The sequence below is a fragment of the Rhinoraja longicauda genome, chromosome 33 (genome assembly GCF_053455715.1).
Source record: "Rhinoraja longicauda isolate Sanriku21f chromosome 33, sRhiLon1.1, whole genome shotgun sequence".
NCBI lineage: Eukaryota > Metazoa > Chordata > Chondrichthyes > Rajiformes > Arhynchobatidae > Rhinoraja > Rhinoraja longicauda.
The window spans coordinates 15,027,189-15,052,372 of NC_135985.1; the positions used below are offsets into that span (position 1 = coordinate 15,027,189).

At 40.9% G+C, this 25,184-nt stretch overlaps 1 protein-coding gene across 4 annotated transcripts in view; it reads right to left on the reverse strand.

Annotated features, from left to right (window-relative positions):
* Positions 1 to 25,184, reverse strand: part of megf11 (multiple EGF-like-domains 11) — a 302,641-nt gene that overhangs the window by 232,578 nt on the left and 44,879 nt on the right. For all 4 annotated transcript variants that reach the window (XM_078427061.1, XM_078427063.1, XM_078427060.1 and 1 more), the window contains exons 2-4: positions 15,815 to 15,937; positions 12,434 to 12,535; positions 10,441 to 10,541 (exon numbers count right to left, since the gene is read on the reverse strand). In XM_078427061.1, coding sequence (XP_078283187.1) covers positions 10,441 to 10,541; positions 12,434 to 12,535; positions 15,815 to 15,927 — 316 coding nt within the window. In that variant the 5' untranslated portion in view covers positions 15,928 to 15,937. The remainder of the gene's footprint in view (positions 1 to 10,440; positions 10,542 to 12,433; positions 12,536 to 15,814; positions 15,938 to 25,184) is intronic.

Sequence of the window (25,184 nt, forward strand, 5' to 3'; positions counted from 1 at the left end):
CATACCGCTGGGCTGGAAGCTGGCCAAGCGAAATATGAGGTGCAGTTCCTCAAATTTCCGGCGGGCCTCACTATGGCACTGGAGGAGACCCATGACAGAAAGGTCAGACTGGGAGTGGGAGGGGGAGTTGAAGTGCTCAGCCACCGGGAGATCAGGTTGGTTAAGGCGGACTGAACGAAGGTGTTGAGCGAAACGATCGCCGAGCCTGCGTTTGGTTTCGCCGATGTAAAGAAGTTGACATCTAGAGCAGCGGACACAATAGATGAGGTTGGAGGAGGTGCAGGTGAACCTCCGTCTCACCTGGAAAGACTGTTTGGGTCTTTGGATGGAGTTGAGGGGGGAGGTAAAGGGACAGGTGTTGCATCCCCTGCAACTGCAGGAGATGCAACACCTGAGACAGAGGTTCACCTGCACCTCCTCCAACCTCATCTATTGTGTCCGCTGCTCTAGATGTCAACTTCTTTACATCGGCGAAACCAAACGCAGGCTCGGCGATCGTTTCGCTCAACATCTTCGTTCAGTCCGCCTTAACCAACCTGATCTCCCGGTGGCTGAGCACTTCAATGTCTTTAGTCAGAGGGTGGTGAATCTGTGGAATTCTTTGCCACAGATGGCTGTGGAGGCCAAGTCAGTGGATATTTTTAAGGCAGAGATAGATAGATTCTTGATTAGTACAGGTGTCAGAGGCTATGGAGAGAAGGCAGGAGAATGGGGTTAGGAGTGAGAGATGGATCAGCCATGATTGAATAGCGGAGTAACTTGATGGGCCGAATGGCCAAATTCTACTCCTATCCCTAATAACCTTATGACCTAAACCAATTCTAGATAAGTAAGGAGATGAAAGGTTACTTGGAGTCAGTGAGACTGTGGGAATAGAGATTATTAAGATAATATTACTGAATGATGATCCAGCAGGAGTGGGTGCGTCCTACCCTTACTCCCAATTGAAATATGTGTTGAAATATGATGGTAAATAATTTTATTACAATGAACAAATTGAGTGTTATTTTTGGTTTCTAAAATAGAATATTCCAAGGTCATAATATCTGATATCACATTTTCATGTTTCTTCAAAATGCTTACAGATAACCATTGATAATTGCTGTGGTATGATGAACTTACAAACAGTACTAGGCTTCTATCTCTAATATTAGATATACTATATTGTTTATAACATTGTTTGCCTCATTATATATTAATACTTAATTAATCATTAATATTATATATTAACGATTTAGATGAAGGAATTAAATGTAACATCAAGTTTGTGGATGACACAAAGCTGGGTGGCAGTGTGAGCTGCGAGGAGGAGGCTATGAGGCTGCAGGATGACTTGGATAGGTTGGGTGAGTGGGCAGATGCATGGCAGATGCAGTATAATGTGGATAAATGTGAGGTTATCCACTTTGGTGGCAAGAACAAAGCAGATTATTATCTGAATGGTAGGAAAGAATTGCAGATGCTTGTTAAAATCAAAGGTAGACACAAAATGCTGGGGTAACTCAGTGGGACAGGCAGCATCTTCTCAACCCGAAACGTCATCTATTCCTTCTCTCCAGAAATACTGCCTGTCCTGCTGAATTATTCCAGCATTTTGTGTCTACCATTATCTGAATGGTGTCAGATTAGGAAAAGGGGAGGTGCAACGAGACCTCGGTGACCTTGTACATCAGTCACTAAAAGTAAGCATGCAGATACAGCAGGCAATGAAGAAAGCAAATGGCATGTTGGCCTTCATAGTGAGAAGATTTGAGTAGAGGAGCAAGGAGGTCCTACTGCAGTTGTACAGGACCCTGATGAGATCACACCTGGAGTATTGTGTGCAGTTTTGGTCCTCTAGTTTGAGGAAGGACATTCCTGCTATTGAGGGAGTGCAGCAGATGTTCACCAAGTTTATTCCCGGGATGGCTGGACTGACATATGATGAAAGAATGGATCGATTGGGCTTATATTCATTGGAATTTAGGATGAACGGGAATCTTATAGAAACATATAAATTTAATAAGGGATTGGACCAGCTAGATGCAGGAAAAATGTTCCTGATGTTGGGGGAGTCCAGAACCAGGGGTCACAGTTTAAGAATAACGATTAGGCCATTTGGGACTGAGATAAGGAAAAACACTTTCACCCAGAGAGTTGTGAATCTGTGGAATTCTCTGCTGCAGAAGGCAGTAGAAGCCAATTCACTGGATGTATTCAAGAGAGTTAGATTATAGATCTTAGGGATAATGGAATCAAGGAAAATCCAGAGAAAGCAGGAACGGGGTACTGATTCAGGATGATCGGCCATGATCATATTGAATGGCGGTGCTGGCTCGAAGGGCTGAAAGACCTACTCCTGCACCTATTTTCTATGTTTCATTATATACTTGTAGTCTGCTGCATTAATACTGCATTTATCAGATCACAGCCTGCTCATTAAACAGTTGAAGGGTGGGGCAGGTGGTAAAGCTGCTGCCTCCCAATTCCAGCAATCTGTGTTCAATCCTGACTTTAGGAACCATTTATGTGCAGTTGGAACATTCTCAGGTGACCGTGTGGGTTTCCACACATTCCAAAAGATGTGCATATTGGTAGATTAACTGGCCAAAAAGAATTGATGGGAATGTGGGGATATTTGGTTACAGGGAAAATTTATGAGAAAATCTGATTGTTCTGATGAACCAAAATTGCCTCATTCAATATGGTAAACATGGTAAAAATGGTCTTAAATAAAATTCCATTTTATATAGCTTAGTGAAGAAAATAATGTAACAGCATGGCATTTCAAAACTTTAATCTACAGTTCAATTATAGAGTTATTGAGTAAAATTTCACACATATGTACTTGAATAAAGTATGAATATGCTGATTAGATTTAGAAGTTATTTACACCTCCACTCATATCGTCTACTGACTAATGGCACTGCAGCCTGGGTAAAAATCCACTGCATATTTTGTGTGCATCCACTTTATTGTAGGGCATTGGAAGTCCTAGATAATCAAACAAGCAAACTAAATATTTCATTCAAAAGAGAGGCATTATTCTTTACTTAACCGTATACTTCTTAAAGTATTGTGCCTATAAATCACTCTTCTATTATAGTCATTGCATTTGAGATTTTTATATGTAATCTTTCTGAAAAGCATATCTTGATTTTCTTTTAGCTGCAACATCCTAAGTAAATCGATGTGCTCAATAGAATGCTTTGAAACCTTTGAAATTGCTGTGGCATCTTGAAGTAATTCATTATTGGGAGTAGATGTGCCAAATGCACATCAGATGGAATGAAATGACAACAAAGGGACTTCTATAATTTGTCTTAAGGCATTCTGTCTAAACAGTGCTTGCTTTTATTCTTTTTTTGCCCCTGTCCACAGATAAATAAAGAAAACCTAGTAAATGTACAATAGCTGTGACTGATAAATCTTTAGCTTTTCTGTTTCAATTAGGGTCAAATGTATTATAGACAGTTCTCGAGCGGAAATGTCATGTTAAAATATTCAAGTGTTTCTGAATTCTCTTTCTCCTTTCATTCTTCAAGTAACCATGTCCGCTTTGTTGGTGCAAAAGCTTGAAGTATCTGACATGAACAAATTACACAACATTTTACTTTTACCGGTGGGCTATACAGATACAAATGCTTGAATTCCATAGATTTACATGACATAGGGACATATAAACTTACGACACAACAGCATCTATGCCAGCTAAAATTGAACTAGTTATTTCATCACCACTTTTCAACAAAATTCTATCATGTCGCACAACATTTTTAATATAAATCTGTTGGATAAAAGAAACAGATTTTATTCAAAGTGTGACAGCGAAACATGATTGCGTATCTATCCTGGAATACGTGTATGGAGACCGCAAGGGTTTCACAGTGGTGTAATACTGCACTGATAAGCCTCAGGCCCCATAAACTGAATATGATCTTTACAGGAGGGTTGAAGCCTCTCACAACATTATTTTGAAAAGGCATGACTTTACCTGGAGTGCTACCAGGGAATCTAAAGAGCCTGTCTTCATCCTGATATCTATTTCTTTAGGTGTTCCCTTCAGTGATTACACCCATCTTCTCTGAAGTCTTGTTGATCTCTGCATTACTCATTCTTTCCCTATCTTCACCAACCACATAGCGAACCCCCTTGTTTCCCGGAATCAAGGTGGCAAATATTTTATCCACCCTTTCTAGGATCTTCACATCCTTCCTAAGGTATGGTCCCCAGCATTGGATGCAATATTTCAGTTGCAGATGTGCACAATATGTCTGCCTGCTCTTGTACCCTTTGTCTTCATATACATCCTAATCCTAAAATACCTTATCATTTACTAAGAGATCCGTCAATGTGTTACTACTTTGGTCAAAGTTTAAAAAAATTAAGAACAGGTTTTTTTAAGGCAGAGGAAGCATCAGGATATTGTCCTTCTCTTTGTGTGTTTGTACAAACATATCCCAATCTGTGTGTGTGACCTCATGGGTCTCATGTATTGCTTCTGGAGCCCACATATAAAACAAATGCTGGCTCGTCCTGTGTTACCGTTAACATACCTTTGGAAACATGAATAGTTTCTAGGTTGCTACTCTAGAAGGTTCATTTAAAGTTCAATGTGTGATTTCTTTACTAGTCCTTCCAAAGTTCTTTTCTGTATAATTATATAACGGGTTTTCCATTACACTGTGTAAATTATAAATTATCTGGGTCCAAAATAAATAAATTAGCCAATTCTAATGAAGAAAGTCACCAAACATCAACCTCATGTTTTGTTTTAACTCCTGACTGACCAGCTGTTCAATCACACAATATCTGAATTTATTGTTCTTGAGAAATGTAAAAATCACATGTCATTAAAACATTATTAACAGTGCTGCTTCATCTGCTTGTTCTTTGCTCCACATTCCAGCATCTACGTTCCATTAATACTGTGTTAGATATTGTTTAAAGCACTGTAACTTTACTAATCCCTTCCCCATCTGGTTCCTTCTGCCTATCATCCCTCCCCAATGTTTTCTTACTAATTTCCACCTATCACCACCAGCCTCCGTCTCTAAAATCTCACTGGCCCTCCCCCAACAATCCCCACTTCACCGAGGTTCCAACTATTGCCTATCAACCTCTATTTCACCCCTCGCTCCACCTATTCATATTGGTTACCTTCTCTCTACACTTTCAGTCATGACCCAAAATATAAACTATCCCTTTGCCTCCACAAATGCTGCTTGATCCTTTGAGTTCTCCAGCAATTTGTTTTTGCATTAAAGTTAGGCAAACTCATCCAATTCCTTAAATTAAACAGATGAAAAACTGAATTAATGTTAACATTTCATTTTCTGTAATGGAAACAAGTAGGATAATTTCTGTATTGCAGGATTAGTCACAACACAAGACCATCTAAATTCAGTAGTGATGGTTGGGAGCAACTATTGCATTGCTGATGTTTTGACTAAATTGTAAAGCTTCACAGTATTCCTCATACTGAAACTTTTGCTTCTTGTTTGAATTACAATAAAAATAATTTGACCACATAGGAACAAATTAAGAAACAATAGCATTGATGGCTGCCCCAGAATTCTCTGCAACATGGAAAAGTAAATGTATTATTCCACTAAGTAAATACTCATAATATACTGTTAAAAGCTTGGATTAAGCTGACGGGAAAATACGTCTCAAACAAACATTTGGCTAAACCAATACTCTGCTTAAATATTTACTTCACTCGACCGCACATATTACATCATGAAAAGGCACAGGAAAGAGAACATCTAGAAGCTATTGAACATGTTGATGTGATTGAGATCAAAAGGTTAATACAGGTATTGAGTACTCTGAGCAACAATCTCTTTTAACTGCAAACATAATTAAGTGGCACCTCTAAGACACAAGTATGGTTTAGTCAAGCAACTGCATTTCCAGTGTTAATATCCCTGCAGAAAAGACTGCATTAAAATAAATTTAGTTTCAGAAGAATGATAAAATCTAGTTCCAATTATCATTGGTTAATATTTATTCACAAAATGCTGGAGTAACTCAGCAGGTCAGGCAGCATCTCAGGAGAGAAGGAATGGGTGTCGTTTCGGGTCGAGACCCTTCTTCAGACTGATGTCAGGGGGCGGAACAAAGGAAGGATATAGGTGGAGACAGGAAGATAGAGGGAGATCTGGGAAGGAGGAGGGGAAGAGAGGGACAGAGGAACTATCTAAAGTTGGAGAAGTCGATGTTCATACCACTGGGCTGCAAGCTGCCCAGGCGAAATATGAGGTGCTGTTCCTTCAATTTCCGGTGGTCCTCGCTATGGCACTGGAGGAGGCCCATGACAGAAAGGTCAGACTGGGAATGGGAGGGGGAGTTGAAGAGCTCGGCCACCGGGAGATCAGTTTGGTCAATGCGGACCGAGCGCAGGTGTTGAGTGAAGCGATCGCCTTTGTCTCACCTGGAAAGACTGTTTGGGTCCTTGGATGGATTTGAGGGGGGAGGTAAAGGAACAGGTGTTGCATCTTGTGCGGTTGCAGGGGAAAGTGCCCGGGGATGGGGTGGTTTGGGTAGGAAGGGACAAGTGGACCAGGGAGTTACGGAGGGAACGGTCTCTGCGGAACGCAGAAAGGGGAGGGGATGGGAAGATATGGCCAGTGGTAGGGTCCCGTTGTAGGTGACAGAAATGTTGGCGGATGATTTGTTGGATCCGCTGGCTGGTGGGGTGGAAGGTGAGAATGAGGGGGATTCTGTCCTTGTTGCGAGTGGGGGGAGGGGGAGCAAGAGCGGAGCTGCGGGATGTAGAAGAGACCCTAGTGAGTGCCTCATCTATAATGGAGGAGGGGAAGCCCCGTTTCCTGAAGAATGAGGACATCTCTGACGCCCTAGTGTGAAACACCTCATCCCGGGCGCGGAGGAATTGGGAGTAGGGGATAGACTTTTTGCAGGGGACTGGGTGGGAAGAAGTGTAGTCCAGATATCTGTGCGAGTCAGTGGGTTTATAGTAAATGTTCGTCACTAGTCTGTCTCCTGTGATGGAGATGGTGAGGTCCAGAAATGGGAGGGAAATGTCAGAGATAGTCCAGGTATATTTAAGGGCAGGATGGAAATTAGAAGCAAAGTGTATGAAGTCAGTGAGTTCTGCATGGGCACAAGAGGTAGCACCAATGCAGTCATCGATGTAGCGGAGGTAGAGTTCGGGGATGGGGCCGGTGTATGCCCGGAACAGGGATTGTTTGACGGACCCGACAAAGAGGCAGGCGTAGCTAGGGCCCATGCGAGTGCCCATAGCTACGCCTCTGATTTGGAGGAAGTGGGAGGAGTCAAAGGAGAAGTAATATTTGGTTAATACATTTTCGCACCAAATAATTTATTAATGGTAATTTTCAACAAATATATTTTACCATCCTAAAATTGGCTCATTATGGTAGATTAATGGATTGAAGTTCTGGAACAGTACAGCAAACACTCTTCTTTAAAATAAAAAACATTACAACTGATTCACAATTATTCAAAGTAATGGAAAGAAGTATCACCCAGAATAATTCAAAAATATTGATAAAGCAAAATATTTTGGACCTCATTGAAAGTTATCAAATGTATTGCACAATATGTTGTTAAACGTATTCAGTATGTTTCTGTTTAAAATGTGTTTTAGTGGTATATTTTTCCAATATCACAAGCAAACCACATTTTTCAATTTTTAAAACCATTCATTTACATTTGCAGACAGATTTACTGGACAGTGCTGCATTTAAAATGAATGCATCATTGTACTTTAATGTATGACAGTAATTAATGTGTATTACTGTTCTAACTGCAGTTTACTTTTATAGGAGTGAAGATACTCCTGTTGTATTCTGTGGAAGCAGGCTTCAAAGCCTGGAAGCACAAGCTTTTTAAACTGACATAACTGTCTTTTGAAACCTCACACAGAAGGTTGCAAAGGACGCCACAGTGGCACAGTGGTAGAGTTGCTGCCATACAGGGCCAAAGACCCGGCTTTGATTCTGACTATGAGAAGTTTGTACGTTCAGCCTGTGACCATATGGGCTTTCTCTGGGTGCTCTGGTTTCCTCCCACATTCCAAAGACATACAGGTTTGTAGGTTAATTTACATCCCTAGTGTGTAGGACTAGAACTAGTGTACAGGTGATCGCTGTTCGACGTGGACTCAGTGTGCCGAAGGGCCTTTTTCCATCCTGTATCTCTAAACTAAGATTAAGCCCACGTACCAGTAAATCAACTGCTTGTTAATCAAAGCTCCACTGTATAATATGCTCAGAAATATAAAATAATTTTACATCCAACTAATTACATCTATATTGTAGTCACTGTTGTTTCACAGACAGGAAGTGACAACTAATTTTAACTTATGCACATCTGACCAACAGAGTGCTGTAGTCCAATCTGGCAATGATTAGGTACAAGATGATTTCAGCTTTAAGATGATATTTAAATACATGAAATAATGAGGCCCATCAAAGTCATGCTAGAGGAGAAGTTTACAAACAAGTCCAGATGTTCAACATATTTATGGAGAATGTATTGCAAGTGAATCGGTGGCGGGTGTGGTGGTAATGTTGAGGAGCAGCCTGGTCCCAAATTATTATTGTGGGGAGGTCAATGGACTATTCCTGCACTATGTTGCTCTAACACAAATTGTTAGGATCCCATGTGATTCACAAACTATCTCCTCCCATATGATGAGGGTTCTTCTGCCTGAAACAAAAATACCAAAATTCCAAACTACAAAAGAGTTGGTGAATTTGTTGACTAATCTACTAGCTTCAAATAAGGTCAAATTCAATAGGTTAAATTTTACGTTCTCATAGCAAAAAATAATGGTGATTAGATAATAAATGTTCAGAAAGACACCAGAACATCCTTAATAAGCAATTCTATAGCTGAAAGTCTTCTCCTGGACTGCAACCTTGACCTAGTGGGGAGGCTTGCGTACTCCAGTGATCCTGCGGGCTATGCCGGATGGGGTTTTATATCCCTGGCAGGTTCAACCAAACCGGACAGGTCAAGGGTCAGGAGGCAGACAAAACAGTCCCTGGTCCTCCAGGTTGGGGTTTGGGCGTGGGGTTAACTACCCCACCCTGGAAAAAATTGTGAGTTACAGAGACTTTGACGAATGAAAACCAAATTACACATCTGGCTGAAGAAGGTGCCCCAGCGACGGGGAACACGACGCTTCCCAGCCAAACCATCAAGGGTGCTGGGAAGCTGACACACCTTCTGACGAAAGAAATCCATCTTTGTGGGGACATGGAACATCCGAACCATGTTCCAGGTTGGCAAGGCTGCCACTATTGCCAACAAAATGGTGCGCTACAATCTCTCAGTCGTGGGCTTGGCAGGAAAAAGATGAACACAGTCAGGGGAGATCAAATTGGCCAGCTGGCAGTCCATCATCTACTCCGGACATGAAGACAAATTCGAAGGAGAAAATGGAGTTGGATGGGACACACCATCAGAAAACGTGCCACAAACATCACCCGGCAAGCACTGAAATGGAACCCCCAAGGAAAAAGGAAAATAGGTCGCCCCAGGAACAGCTAGAGAAGAGGTGTCCAGGCAAAAATGTCTGGGAGTGGCTCAACTGGTGAGATCTCAAAAGAACCGCCAACAACCGAGTGAGGTGGAGGACATTTGTCAATGGCCTATGCTCCCTAGAGGAGCAAAGGGCTTCAGAAGGACAGCTGAAAGTCTTATCCATAAGAAATTACAACACAGCAGACACAAGAGACTACAGATGCTGGAATCTGGATCAAAAAACAAACTGCTGGAGGAACTCAGCCGGTTGAATAGCATCCATTGAGAGAAATAAATTGTTGATATTTTGGACCGAGACCCTACATCAGGAATGATATTCCAGCATTGTTCAGTACTGAATTATATCAACTTATGTCTCTAACTCTCAACAGTCGAAATCAAAGATCAAAGAAACCAATCTATCACTGCAGGGTCAATCATGCGAGGTCCCTTGTTTACTGAGGGATCTTTACATACCATGTATGTCTGATCATCATCAGCATATGGCCAGTGATTCTTCCATAGAGATTGTTCCATACAAGGGCCCAACAGTGGTTGCTATCTTGCAAAATCTTTCTGTGGCTGCCCTAACACTCCAACATGTCTCAGAACAGCTGACTGATATAGGTACACCACGATTATGCTAAGCATTGAAATACATTGGTTAGGCTGCACTTGAACTCCTGTGTGCAAGTCCAGTTCCATATTTCAAGAAAAAGTTGATCACAAAAAAGACTGAGCAACGCAAACTCTTTCAATAAACTATTAGAACAATTAAAAAATATATTGATTGATAGCTTGAAACTGCTGAACTACACAACTGGTGAAATGTGGACTGCACATGAGCAATAACATTGCAACCACCCTCTCAGCAGAGAAAGAAACTAAATATAGGAAAAGTGATGCAGTCCAGCAAAGTACATTTAGTTAAAAATCAACACTTACGGACACAAAAATCTTCACTTTCATAGTATCCAGGGCAGCATTGTGATCTTCTTCTGTACATTGTTCTTAGACCTCTACGATAAGCTGTTTTGTAGCTTATTCTGTAGGAAATATTAATTTATGTAATATTTGGCATCTAAAGATTTGTGCAAATCAGTTACAATTAATTTCTGTAATTAGCAACTAGAAAGTTCACAAATTTTCACAGATATGCAAATCAACACAACAATCGTATCACACGTGTTTAACTTATCCTTTTATTTATATATCTAATAGAAACATATTGGTATAAAAATAGTTAAGATAATTAATAATATATCTGTAAGCAAAATAATCTTGAAGTATCAAATCTACAGGCTGAAGTTATTACAGCAATGAGTCAATTTCTAACACAAAGGATAAGGTGCAGGGTGGCCTGACCCTCTTTTTAGTCCCCTGTAAGATTCCAAAATGTTACGTTGCCAAGAGTCCAAATGATAAACAATTAGATTACGCAGACCAAAACTCCATTGGGCTCTCAAATTAAAGGTCCCTGACAGAGAAAACACTTTTGAGTTCTATGATGCTATTAAACTGTTATTATCATATTGTATTTTTCTTCAGAGAGGTTTGCTGGTAGACGTTAATAAACAAATAATAATAAAGCAACATCTTTTGTTTTGGGATGTGTATACGAGTATATTTGTATATATGGCGTATCATTTCTTGAAAAAGTTTATGACTATAATGCAGGAATTGACCCAGAGTTTGGGATAGCTTTTGAAAACAACAATTATCTTTAAATTTTTAAGTAAATTTATCATGAGACTATAAGGCATCGCAGCATTAGGCCATTCGGCCCATCGGATCTGCTCCACCATTTGATCACGGCTGGTGTATTTTTCCCTCTCAACCCAATTCTTCTGCCTTCTCCCCATAACCCTTGATGCCCTTATTAATCAAGAACCTATCAATCTCAGTTTTAAAAATACCCAATGGCTTGACCTCTATTGCCACCTATGGTAATAAATTCCATGGATTCACCACCCTCTGGCTAAAGAAATTCCTCCTCATCTCCATTCTAAACATACATTCTTTTATTCTGAGGCTGTGCCATCAGCTCCTGAACTCTCCCACTCCTGGAAATATCCTCTCCACATCCACTCTCTCTGGGCCTTTCATTATTCGGTAGATTTCAATGAGATCCCCCTTCATCCATCTGAGCTCCAACGACTACAAGCCCAGTGCCATTGCATGCTCCTCGTACATTAAAGCAATCATCCCCAGGAACATTTTTGTAAACCTTCTCTGGACCTTCTCCAATGTCAGCACATCCTTCCTCAGATATGGAGCCCAACACTGCTCACAATATTTCAAATGTGGCCTGACCAACGTCATGGAAAGCCTCAACATTACATCTTTGCTTTTATTCTATTATCTTTTTATTCTAGTCCTCTTGAAATGAATGCTAACATTGCATTTGCCTTCCTTACCACCAACTCGACCTGCAAATTTATGTTTTGGGAATTCTGCACCAGCACTCCCAAAACCATTTGCACCTCCAATTTCTGAATCCACTCCTCATTTAGAAAATAATTTAAGCTTTTGCTCCTTGTACCAAAGTGCATGACCGTACACTTGGCAGTATTCCATTTGCCACTTCTTTGCCCACTCTCCCAACATGTCCAAGCCCTTCTGCAGACTCTCTGCTTCCTCATTACAACCTGACCCTCCACCTATCTTCGTATCATCCATGAGGTCATAGGTGATATTCGGACATTCTTCTCTTTATTTATGACAATTACCTAAACCAATTGATGATATTATTACCTCATGTATCCACTATTTTTTTAAGAATTATATGCCATGGTGTGCTATTTAAATATGTTTTATGTCAACAACAGTCACCAAGGTAGCTGTGAATAACAAAAAATGAACTGGTAAACGATGAAATACCCACTGAAATATTAATTTTTGCTCTACATAATGCATGTTTACCCTATTTCAAACCAACCTGTGTCTGGTGCATTTAAACCAATTAAGAATATCCGTGCATCTAGTATAGTAGACCTGGTCAAATGGATGGGCATAGGATTCCTGAACTGTGACAGCATAACTGAAAAAAAGCACAAGAAATAATTTTATTGCTCTTGATCTGATGATGAGAACAGACATCAATATATATATATATAGTTTATATGTAATTTTGAAATCTTAACATGTAGTTCAACTGTAAGTCAAAAAATTGTTGCCATTACACAAAAATAGAAATTGATAACATTTAAAATATATATTTTTTAGAGATGTAGCGTGGAACCAGGACCAGAAATTTGTAAATGTGGCCTCATGGTATTTCTCCACCAGAAGGGTCTACACTAAATCCCATGTTCAGCCCTCATGGTTTTGTTCAATAACAGCCAGTTCAGTTATCCTTCAGAGTCTATGGATATTCAGTTCAGTTCAGTTTCGTTTATTGTCACATCACCAAGGTAGAGTGAAAAGCTTTTTGTTGTGCGCTAACCAGTCAGCAGAACGACAATACATGATCACAATCAATCCATTTACAATATAGTACAGTATAGATACCTGCTGGGAACGATGGCCAAGGACTCAAATTTACTGTCAGAAATATACCCCATAATCTTTCATAGCTATGTGATTGAAGGGCTCATTTAGATACTTCTCAAGAGATGTTATCAACTCTGCTTCCACCACTGTCTCGGGCAATGTACTCCAGGTACACCATTCTCTGAGTGAGAAAGGTCCTCCTCGGATCTCCATTAAAAACCTCTTACCCCTTACCCTATATCTGTCTTCCAGTTTTATTGACCTCTGATGTGGAGAAAGGTTTCCTGCATCCTATTAATACCCCCTCCCCCTCACCATTTTATGTACCTCAAACATATTCCTCCTTTGCTCCAGGAAAAATAGGCATTGTCTCTCCAGCCGCTCCTCATAGCTGAATTGCGCCTTCCTAGACAACATCCTGACGAATCTTCTGGGAACCATCTCCAGCACTATCAAATTTTTTCTATACTGTGGCTGCAGGCAGTATTCCAGCCCCAGCAATCTTCTCACTTACTCCCTATAGCAGTCTGACATAAATCTTATCTGGCTGTGGAGATTGATCTGCCTTTAAGCTCGCTGAGGCATTGAGTACCTCCCCTTTATTTCAGGAGACCTGTACTAGACTTTCACCTACCTTTTCTGAATTTTTCAACCACAAATAGACACATGCTGGAGTAAATTCGTGGGTCAGGCAGCATCTCTGGAGAAAAAGGATGGGTGATGTTTTGGGTCAGAACCCTTCTTCAGACAAGGTCTGTTCCTTTTGTGAATACTGATGAAAAGTATTTATTTAGGACCTTACTTATACATCTGGTTCAGTGTCCTTGTTGTCCCCAATGTGCTAAACCCTTCTCCTTGTTATTTCTTTTTGTTCGTAATATACATAAAATGTCTTTAGATTTATTTTAATCCTGTCCACTAATGATAATTCTATTTGTCATCATAATTTCCTTTTTAAGCACATCCCTACACTTTTGATACTCTTGATGGGCCTGCCCTGTCTTTAGTATTCAAATAGTGCCATCTGCTTCCTTTGCAGGAGTTTCCCCACATTAGTGCATAAAATGATGAAAACGAGTCTTCCCATGGCAATATCATTCTGCAACTATATGAAGTAGTGTTCAAAATAATTGTATGGCATGTTTAGTGGGATCTGAGAAGCTTCCGTTTCTAACTCATTTCCCAGTGCCAGACCCTACCAGCTAATGGTATGAATAGCTCCACCAAAATTAACTGCAGGAAGCTGAGTAGACCAGTTAGCTCAAAGGCATTCTGAACCACCTAACAAATATACTACGTGGAGGCCAGCAAAATCAGATCCCTTAATCTGACACGTTTGATGATTCATTAAACAAAGTTATACAAAGTCTATCACTATCTTAAGGAGAAAAATCATGTTTCTACTCTACTTTTTAAGAATGATGGCTGAGATCAGGAATCATGATTGCAAAGCTTGCCATTTTCATTTGGGGCATTCTAATTCTATAAGTCGTTTGATTCCTATCATGAAATTCCAAGGAAAGATACAGAATGCTGGAGTAACTCAGCGGGTCATGCGGCATTCCTGGAGCACAAGGATAAGTGACGTTTTGGGTCGGCACCCTTCTACAGACCCAAATCTTTAGATGAAATTCCAATTTTGTTATATTGTAGATGCTATTATATAAGCACATTGAATTAAACGTTTCTTTGAGAGAATCAGACACATTGCTGGTAACTGTTTAATGATCAACATTTAATCCCAAAGGGCAATAAAGGCTACTCACTGCAGGCTTCCACTGCAATGTGATTTATTTACGTGTACTTGACAAAGTCATCATGTGAAATACAGCAAATCAATACAAGTATTTAATCTAGCTTTTCTCTTGATTAGAATGTTGCACTCATACCAATTTGCCCAATCAATAGTTTGAGGTGTGCTTTTGGTTTGCAAATGCTTTATTTAAGAAAAAGTAGGAAGGTTTGGCCACTTGATTAACCTCAATCATTCTAATAATGAATTTGTTGTTACTTTAACAAGCTTGTTTTAAATGACCTAGGTTTTGTTATAAAATTCTAATGGTACGTACTTCATGCTCTGCATTTTATTATATCCATTCATTTGCTTTTTTTCCCCTCTTTTTTTCCAAGTAACTGTTTTAACCACAGACTTTTTGTTTGATGGTAAAAATCCAGCTACATAAGCAAAAATGATTTCTGTCTTAATACTTTTAACCTAATATAATCATATTGTGTAATAAGAGATGGTAACAACATCAGGTAAAATATTGCTTCCATTTATTGGGTTTTTCATTGAATTTATCATCTTAATAGTAGATTATTATTTTTGAATTTTATAAAATCCAAGCTCCAAATTATTATTATTCATTATGTTCATTGTACATTTGCCTCTTAATGTGGTACTTTTCTTGTCGCACAATAATCTTGTTTTATATATGATTTTATTTAAACACATTAAGTACAGATACATTTATCAATCCTATAACTTTTTCATTTTTACAATAGTTATCCTTTAAGTTGATTTAAGTGATACACCTGCTCATCCATCAAAAAAACATAATTTATGAATTATACTAATATTAAGTTTTATTTATTTAGGAACTTCATAGAATTACAAAGAATACAGAATAAATTATTGTAGCACTTGCTGATGAGCATGATAAAGCAACAAAATAAAAATCAAGTTACTGCAAACACTAGAAAAATTTAAGGATACAATGTTATGCCTATTGCCAAATTTCCTCAATTTCATAATTAAAACTTAATATTGCACATAAAATTCGTGAAGGAAAAGAAGCAAGAATAAACAAAAACAGATTACATTTACCTTTCCCAGTGGCTGCACACGTTAGGATCATCAGGATTTAGAGACCATACCTCTCTTTCAAGGTAACAAATTAACAACGCCCATTGGCACCAATGCAAGGCAGCACAAACCATTCTCCCAAATCTAAAGAAAACAAAAAACTGATTAAATATTCAGTGCTTGTAATGCTTAATTGTAGTGCACATGCAAGTTCATGTTTTATCAAAACAACATCATTACAGGATATTTACATATTTTGCACATAAGAGTCAATGGTGACTATTTGTCATATGCACCGGATATGAACAGGAACAATGAAATTCTTACTTATACAATAAACTTTCAGTAATTCTTGGTGAACTCAGCCATGATAGTAAAAAAAAAGAAGTATGTAGAGCAACCAAAGTAGTTCAGTCGGGACTAAGTTAGTGTTGTTTAGAATATGCAGAGTGGTTCAAGAACCACATGTTTGATGGAAAAAAACATGTTCTTGAACCTGAAAGGTAATGATTCTCAGGCTCCTGTACTATCTTCCCAATGGTAGCAGCAAGAAGAGAACATGGCAAAGTTGGCATGGTCTTTGATGATATTAGCTGCCTTCTTGAGGGAGCACTTCCTATAGATGCCTTTAACAGTAGGGAGTTCAGTATCCGTGACAGATGGTGTAATGTGCACCACTTTTTGCAGCCTGTCCTTGAGCATTTGAATTTCTGAACCAGCCTGTAATGCAAATCAGTTAGTATGCTCTGTACTGTAGAGAGGATACGGTGGAGAGGATATGGTGGAAAGTGTAGATGTTCAATAGAATATTCAGCGACATATCGAATCTCTTCAAACTCTTAAGGAGAGACGATTGTGAGATTTTTTTGTGATTGCATCAATGCGTAGGACCCATGGATCAAAGATACGTCTGCCCAGGAACTTGAAGCTTTTGGCTCTATCCACCACCATCCAACCAAAAAGGCCAGGTGCATAGTCCCTTGGCTTTCCCTTCTTGAGGACAACAATCTGCTCCTTGGTCTTGTTAATGTTGAGAGCAAGCTTGCAGTTCTGGCACCGCTCAATTAGATCCATGATCACCCACCTGTACTCAGACTCATTTTCTGCCATTATTCTTCCAACGATGGGAGTAGAATTGGCAAATTTAAAGATGGCAATGCAGCTGTGTCTGGTTACACTGTCATCAATATAGAGAAAGTAGAGTAGGGGACTAAGCACGCAGCCGTAAGGTGCCCCTATGTTGATAGTCAGTGATCAGGAGGTATTGTTGCTCATTTATACTGATTGACATCTACCGATGAGGAGGTCCAGGATCTAGTTACATGAGGAGCAAAATATCAGTTTGATACCATGTTTGGAAGGGATGATGATGTTGATCAACAAGCTGTAGTCAATGAACAACAGAATGACGTATATGTTCCTGATATCCAAGTGGTCCCGCGCAGAGTGGAGAGCCAGCAGTTCGCATCCGTTGTTGATTTGTTATGGCAGTAAATGAATTGAAGTGGTTCCAGGTCATTACTGAGGCACAATATGATTTGAGTCATAACCAATCTCTGGAATCATTCATCATAATAGACATGAGTGCCACTGGTCGAGGCATGTCACCTTGCTCTTCTTGGACTCAGATATTTTGCATGTCTTTTTAAAGCAGTTGACCATTGGACCATTGTAATGAAAGGTTGAGGATGTCCATGAAAGCTCCTGCTAGTTGGCCCGCAGAGTTTTTGATTACATGGCCAGATATACCATCAGCGCCATACACTTTCCAGGGGATTGCCCTTAAGGATCTTCTGACATTGGCCTTAGCAAATAAGATCATAGGGTCATCGAGGCTGTAAGGACCCGTGAAAGTACATTGTTATTCTCCTTTTCGATGCAAGCATAGAAATATTATGCAGCAATGAAATTATTATTGTTGCATAATATTTTAATGGAATCAGTTTGTCCTGTACCTGAACATTCCAAGCAACATAAACAGAATAAAAACAAATAAGCTGCCTCACTTGCAGCAAACTTCATCTATGGGAGATTATTAAAGAACTTGGAAGACTAGATAATGTTTCCTGTATCAGAGGGTTCTTAAAGAGTTAAAATTTGTTGAATCAGAATCACAGATGAAATCACAAGAGATGAGAGATCGCAATCATTAGTAAGTTGCACTACCACCTTTCCAAAAGAATGTAAATTATCTTCCTTCTACATTAATTTGCCTTAAGCATTTATATATTTCAGATAAATTCCACAGCAAACAAAAAGTTATACTTCCAGTCTATTGGAACTTATCCTGAAGGAAAAACACCAAAGCTGCTTTAGCAAATGAAGCAGTGCTCCCTCACTGAAACCATTTCTTCCTTATCACATTCTGTAAACTGACAGCGGGCCTTTGCGATCTCCTGACATAATTTTTCAGAATTAAAATTATCCAAAATAATTTCAGATACAAAGCTGTCATCTCTTCACACCAACATGCAATTCATATTTACATACTGTTAGAAATATCAGCTCTTAATTTATTCCATGAACCTGCCTTAAATGTATTGAGACCATTGGTGTAACAATGTCACTTGACTATTCATTCAAATTTCCAAGGTTTTCAGCGATTACAACAAATCACCAGTTGATAATCAAATGAAAATATACTGCTACTATTTGAATTTGTTTGGTACTAATTATTTTACGGCGAAAAACATGCTGCAATGAGTCTTAAATCGCAAAAAGCTCGAATGCTCTATTACATTTATCTATCTATCTATCTAACTAAAACTCTCGGTTTGTTTATGTGTATGCGTGTATGTGTGTACCATGCCCTTGCCCTCCACACAGCCAAAATGGTACACGATAGCGCCACAATTTTTGGCCCACCCTACTCACCATTCCCCTATGGTGGGAATAACCCCACTTTGATTACTTTTTAATAACAATTGACCTTATAAACTTTAATAAATCCGTCGTCGTCCCCCCCGGAGGATCAGCGGGAGGACCGGCGCCCATCCCGGTCTGCCGCACGCCTGACCTTCCTCCCATACTGCAGCGTACTGCAGAGGCTCTGCCTCTGGCAGAGAGTCCGCCAAGATGGCCATCGCCCTCTGCTCGCAGCAGGAGAAATGCGGCCGAGGTCAGTGCCTTCTCCCTGTCCACTCTCGCCCACCCACGGCCTTGGGAGACGCTCCCCGCCCGGCAACAGATCCATGCCGTACCCCCGTTCCCCGCGCAGATTGCAGCCGAGCTGCAGGAGACGCTTCGGCTTTGCAGGAGAAACGGGGCCGACTTCACTGCTTTTCCCCTCTCCCCCCTTGCTGGCACACGGCCACGGGGGCACTCCCCACCCGGCAACAGCTCCACGGTTGGGCCGAGGGGAGTGGGAGACGGGAGGGAGGGAAGGGATGGGGATGAGGGGGGAGGGGGGGGAGGGAGGGAGGGAGGGAGGGAGGGAGGGAGGTAGGGAGGGAGGGAGGGAGGGAGGGAGGGAGGGAGGGAGGGAGGGAGGGAGGGAGGGAGGGAGGGAGGGAGGGAGGGAGGGAGGGAGGGAGGGAGGGAGGGAGGGAGGGAGGGAGGGAGGGGGGGGATGGGGAAGGGGTAGGGAAGTGGTGAAGGGGATGGGGAGCGGGTCGGGGATGGGGGAAGGGGTGAAGGGGATGGGGAAGGGGTGAAGGGGATGGGGAGGGGTGAAGGGGAGGAGGGGGTGCTGTACCAATGCAGGAGAGGTTTGGACCCAACGGGTCCACTTGGTCTAGTTACAAATATAATTGTTTATTACCCTTAAACCCATTAATATCATCAGTTGTAGGACTATTGCAATTTCCTCCGTAAAATCTAAATAATTTGATTTTATACTGTAGTCTATCAAAAGCGACTATACTGCCATTTTATAAGCTGACCACCATCTCTTTATTAATCTTTCTGTGGATAGGCTTCAAACATAAGGACATAAACGTTGGATAATGTAGTCCTACATGTTTATGCAAAAGTGCTTTGATTTCAATTAAACACAAAAATGCTCAGATTTATTGAGTATTCCATATGTTCTGTTATTTTCGTTCTAATTCCACCATGCATCTGCCATTTTAATACACTGGAGTCCAGGTACGACACCCAAGATTTTGAACTGTGCATGTGTGCTTCATAGAAGGCTAATGTTATTCATGCAGCAGCAGGTCTTCATAGTTGTCATGAAGCCTATTTTATCATTAATTTTATCACTGGTTAGTCCAATTGTTTTTATATACAAATACTTAACACCCACACTCTGCAATTGCAAGTGAGCCCCGTAGCCCTCACTTCTGCAGACTGTAATAACGCTGGGTCAACCATTAATTTGCATTTGGAAATGCTAATATTGGTATTAGCATTGGTTTATTATTGTCACGTACCAAGATACAGTGAAAAACGTTGTTTTTCATGCTATTCAGTCAAATCATACAATACAGGAGTATAATCAAGCCATACACACGTAATGCAAAGAGAAAAATACTGGGGTGTAGAATGTAGTGCTACAGTGTAACGATGTTATTGTTACAGGCAAAGTGCAGAGTACAAAATAGCGCAATGTGGTAGGTTGGGAAATAACTCCTTAGCTTACAAGCTCTCTGTTCAGTCGTTTAAGAACAGTAGCAAAAACATGCTTCTGAATCTGGTAGTACGTGCTTTCATGCTTTAGTATCTCCTGCCTGACAGGATGGTATGGTATTTTATATGCAATTCAGTACAAGAATCACTATACATAGCCACTTAGATACATATTAGATAAGCCTCTCAGATACAGTACAAGTGTATAGCAGTAGTACACTGAGACAGTATACAGCGTTGCCGGTTTGGTGGCATTTTTCAAGTCCCAATTGTTGTAAGTGCAGAGATCTTGATCTGACCATGATGGTCTGTTGTCCTGTCAGCATTGCAGGGTCGGCCTGGCCAAGCATAGCGGTTGGTGTCCTCCGCAACTGCTCCACCGCTGTAGGCCGTGTCCAGTCCAATTGCTCAGCCTCTTGGAGCAGTGCTTGGTTCAGCAGAGCCCCAGCCTGGTGCAGGGCCTCCAGCAACTCGCTCTACCGTCGAGCCAGTGCACTTCCTCGCACAGCCGGTTCTTTTACCAGCCTTCCAGGTGGGTTCCAATGGGTCCTCGATCCACAATGGACGAGCCAGGCCTTCCAGGCGGGTTCTGGTCCCAGGCAAGGGTCCTCCAACCATGGCAGGCAAGTCACCAGTCTGCAGCGGGCAAGCAGGGCTTTCCGGGTGGGTTCCAGTGTGGGTCCTCCGTCCGTGGTGGGCGAGTCCCCGGTCTGCGGCAGGAGGGGCGAGCCTATCGGGCAGGTTCCAATCTGCGACGCATGTCCATCACCGCGGCGGGCAAGTGAATAGTAGTAACAACTGATTAGAAAATATAGTTTACTTTAGTTTAATCATAGCAATACAATCAATATCATTACCTGTAACTGGAAATATATTATTTCACATTAACAGAAATGTTAGAATTGAATGGGAAAATAATTTGTTTAGAAATTTGTTATGGATTTTGTTTTGCTGCTAATTTGAGACAAAAAAGGTGGGAGTATTGAAAATACACAATAACAAACTGGAAATATTCAATTTATTTTCACTGCAAAAATAATATGATTAGTAGCATTGATGAACTGATGACAATACCAAAGCAGAAGAGCATGCAAAAATGTGTTCTCACTTTACAAAATGTGGATGTTTAACAGTACTTGCACATGTATGCTAGTATAACAGCCTCTGTGTCTGGATATAATGTAGGATGAAAATGTGACCAGCCCTGGGCCTCCTGCTTATCAGTATGTTGCCTCCCTCTCTAATTATCTTCCCTGATTTAAAGGACACGCTCAAATAGCTGACCTTGATGACAGTGACTCTACTTTCTCTATTGACAGATATCTCTCTCTCTTACTGTGTGTTGGCTACTTCTGCCAAACAGAAATGGATGCTGATGAGCTGTCAAAGCTTACATACAAGATGAAATCAACTGTGTTTAAAGTGATATCCTCAGAGATTGCAAAGGATGAAAGGTGAAGGTGTTGCATGTTATTATCCTGACCGTTCTCATATAGAATGAGGGGGCTTTGTTCCATGGATCGGGCATTGTTAGCGTGGTTGCAGAAATAATATTGACATCTTTATACTAAAACTCTTGTTTGTTTGTTTATTTGTTATTGAACTACAGCCAAAATGGTGCACGATGCGTGACAGTTTTAGGCCCACCTTACTCACCATTGTCGCTTTAATGGTAAAGCAAGCAGTTTAATTGAAATCGGTGTTATATTTTTAAAGTTATTCACATTTTAAAGTTTAAATCTATCTCCTAGGGAGGGAGGGGGGAGGGAGGAGGGAGGGAGGTGGGGGAGAGAGGTGGGGGGGAGGAGGGTGGATAAGGGGGGTTGAGGGGGAATGGGCAGGGGGGAGGGGGAGGGGGAGGGGGAGGGGGAGGGGGAGGGGGAGGGGGAGGGGGAGGGGGAGGGGGAGGGGGAGGGGGAGGGGGAGGGGGAGGGGGAGGGGGAGGGGGAAGGGGAGGGGAGGGGAGGGGGAGGGGAGGGGGAGGGGAGGGGGTAGGAGAGGGTGCTGCACCAATGCAGGAGAGGTTTGGGCCCAATGGGTCCACTTGGTCTAGTAGATTATAAAGATCATGATGGCCTGTTGGAAATGTTTGGGGATTTATATTTGGATTATGGATCAGGAAATATTGTACCTTGTCAATTATACCTGCAATTATGTTACATCATTCATAGTATTTTGCATCTACTGTCAATTTTCTAAATGTACAATATTTTCAAATCTGAATCATAACTATTGACTATGAAGCAAATTTTAATTGCTTCAATCATAATATCTACTAAAATTATGGGTTGACTTAATCAATAAAATTATCTATTATAGGAAAGAAACAATGAAATAAGAACATGGTAAACCAGAACAAGGTAGCAGTGTGCAAATATTCTTTTGAGGTCCTTGTGAAATTTTGAATATTGAACTTTACAAATCCCTTGCCAAGTAACCACCAGTCCACTGCAGAATGACTGATGTGTCTATATGTGCATGTTCTAATAAAATACTAGGTACATTTCAATAATATTGGCAAACATTGTTTCTCAGCACATATGCAGAGGGATTGTAAAAAAGTCTCTACCAATGAATACAAAGTAAATTGATGTGCCAACCTGCTGATTCTGCCAATCTAAAATGAATCAGAAAAATCAACTTTATGAAGTAAGTGGAAATTCAAAACGAAACCCAAACTGATGAATGTGTTATTTTTGGAGCAATCATATATAGATATGAACATTGTCAGATAGCAAGCCATTCATTGCTCATTCAAAAAAGATCTACATTGAAAGATCAATATACTGCCCAAACAAGAATTGGACACTAGTTCATGTCTATGATTTTCACGAGGATCCGTTACTAATTCAGTCAATACATCCTGGAAGAAACAGGTTAAAGCAATATCAGAAGAAATCAAGAGGAGCAGCAGTGGGCAAAACTTGCACACTTGTGGATGCCAAATAAAAAATAGCCCAAGTTGACCCAGACATCCAGTTCCATATTAACCTGCCAGCTTGGAGAAGGGAGCAAAGAGGATGTTGACTAAAATTTTAGGGAACAGAAACCAATGCAAAAAAAAGCATCAAATTATGAAAAAAACATGTTTGTACATGAGATTTTGTCATAAATAAATCAAGGGATGATGGACCTGTGAAGTGGAATTATTATACATTGCTGTGCTCAATGCCTTGAGGGTTTAAATGGTCTAATATTCCTGAATGTTCCTAAACGCATTAATATTTCCCATCAAATTCCTTGGTTGAGTTATATTGAGGTAACTGGAGGGTGGCTAATGCTGTGCCTCTATTTAAGAGGGGCTGCAAAAAAAACCATCTGGGAATGAGAGACCAATAAGCATAACATTTGTGGTAGGAAAGATACTGGAGAGGATTCTGAGGAATAAGATATACATGTATCTTGATTGAGTTTTTTAAAGAAGTAACTGAGAAGGTTAATGAAGCAGGGCTGCAGACATAGTCGATATGGACTTTAGCAAGACGTTTGATAATGTTCCACATGGTAAGCTGCACTGGAAGGGTAAATTACATAGGATCCAGGGAGAGCTAGCTAACTGGATTCAGAATTGGCTTCACGGTAGGAAGCAGAGGGTACAGGTGGAAGATGATTTTTCGGCCTGAAGGCCTGTGACTAGTGATGTACCTCAGGGATTGTTGCTGGAGCCATTGTGGTTTGTCGTCAATATTAATGATTTGGATGAAAATGTACAAGACATTATTAATAAGTTTGCTGATGACACTAAAATAGTTTGTATTGTAGACAGCGAGAATTACAGCAGGATCTTGATCAACTGGGCAAGTGGGCCAAGGAATGGCAAATGGATAGGCACAAAATGCTGGAATAATGCAGGTCAGGCAGCATCTCTGGAGAAAAGGACTTTAACCCCGCATCTCCGCAGCCCACCAGAGCCATCAACTCACCCGAGTTCCAGGCTCAGTTCCTGGAATATTTTTCAGATAAGTGTGAGGTGTTGCATTTTGGGAAGTCAATCCAGAGGCAGGGCTTTCGCAGTGAATGGTAGGGCCCTGGGGGGTGCTGTGGAGCATAGGGATCCAGGAGTACAAGTACATTATTCATGAAAGCGGGATTGCAGGCACAGGGTGGTGAAGAAGACTTCTGGCTTGCTGGTCTTCATCGTATAGCCATTGGGACATTTTGTTACAGTGGTATAGGACGTTCCTGAGGCCGCTCATGAGGTATTGTGTTCAGTTTCTGACACTCTGCCATATCCTTACCAACAGCTGCCAAATTCATCTACACCACTGACTACTTTGCCTGGACCATTCCACACTTCGAAGGAAGACATTTTTAAGATTTCACAAACAATGGCACCCAAATTCAAAAGGCCAGTGCTGTAAATTATATGAATTGGCTAGAGACTATGTAATAATAATAATAATGCATTACATTTATATAGCGCTTTTCTAAACACTCAAAGACACTTTACAGGGTTTACTAAAACAAAGAAAAGAAAAGAAATAGATAAATAAGTAAACGAACAGAAAAGGAAAAAGAAGGTGAGGTGACGGTCAGTGTTTGAAGGCAGTGCTGAACAGGTGAGACTTCAGTGATGTTTTGAATGTGGTGAGTGAGGAGTAGTCTCTGACGGTTTGGGGTAGTGAGTTCCAGAGTGTGGGAGCAGCGATGGAGAAAGCCCTGTCCCCCCAGGATCTGAGTTTGGTCCGGATGGGGGGGGACAGGAGGTTAGCAGCAGCAGAGTGGAGGGTACGGGTTGGAGTGTGTCTGTGGAGGAGGTCAGTCAGGTAGGATGGGGCCAGGTTATGGAGGGCTTTGTAGGTCATGAGGAGGATTTTGTACT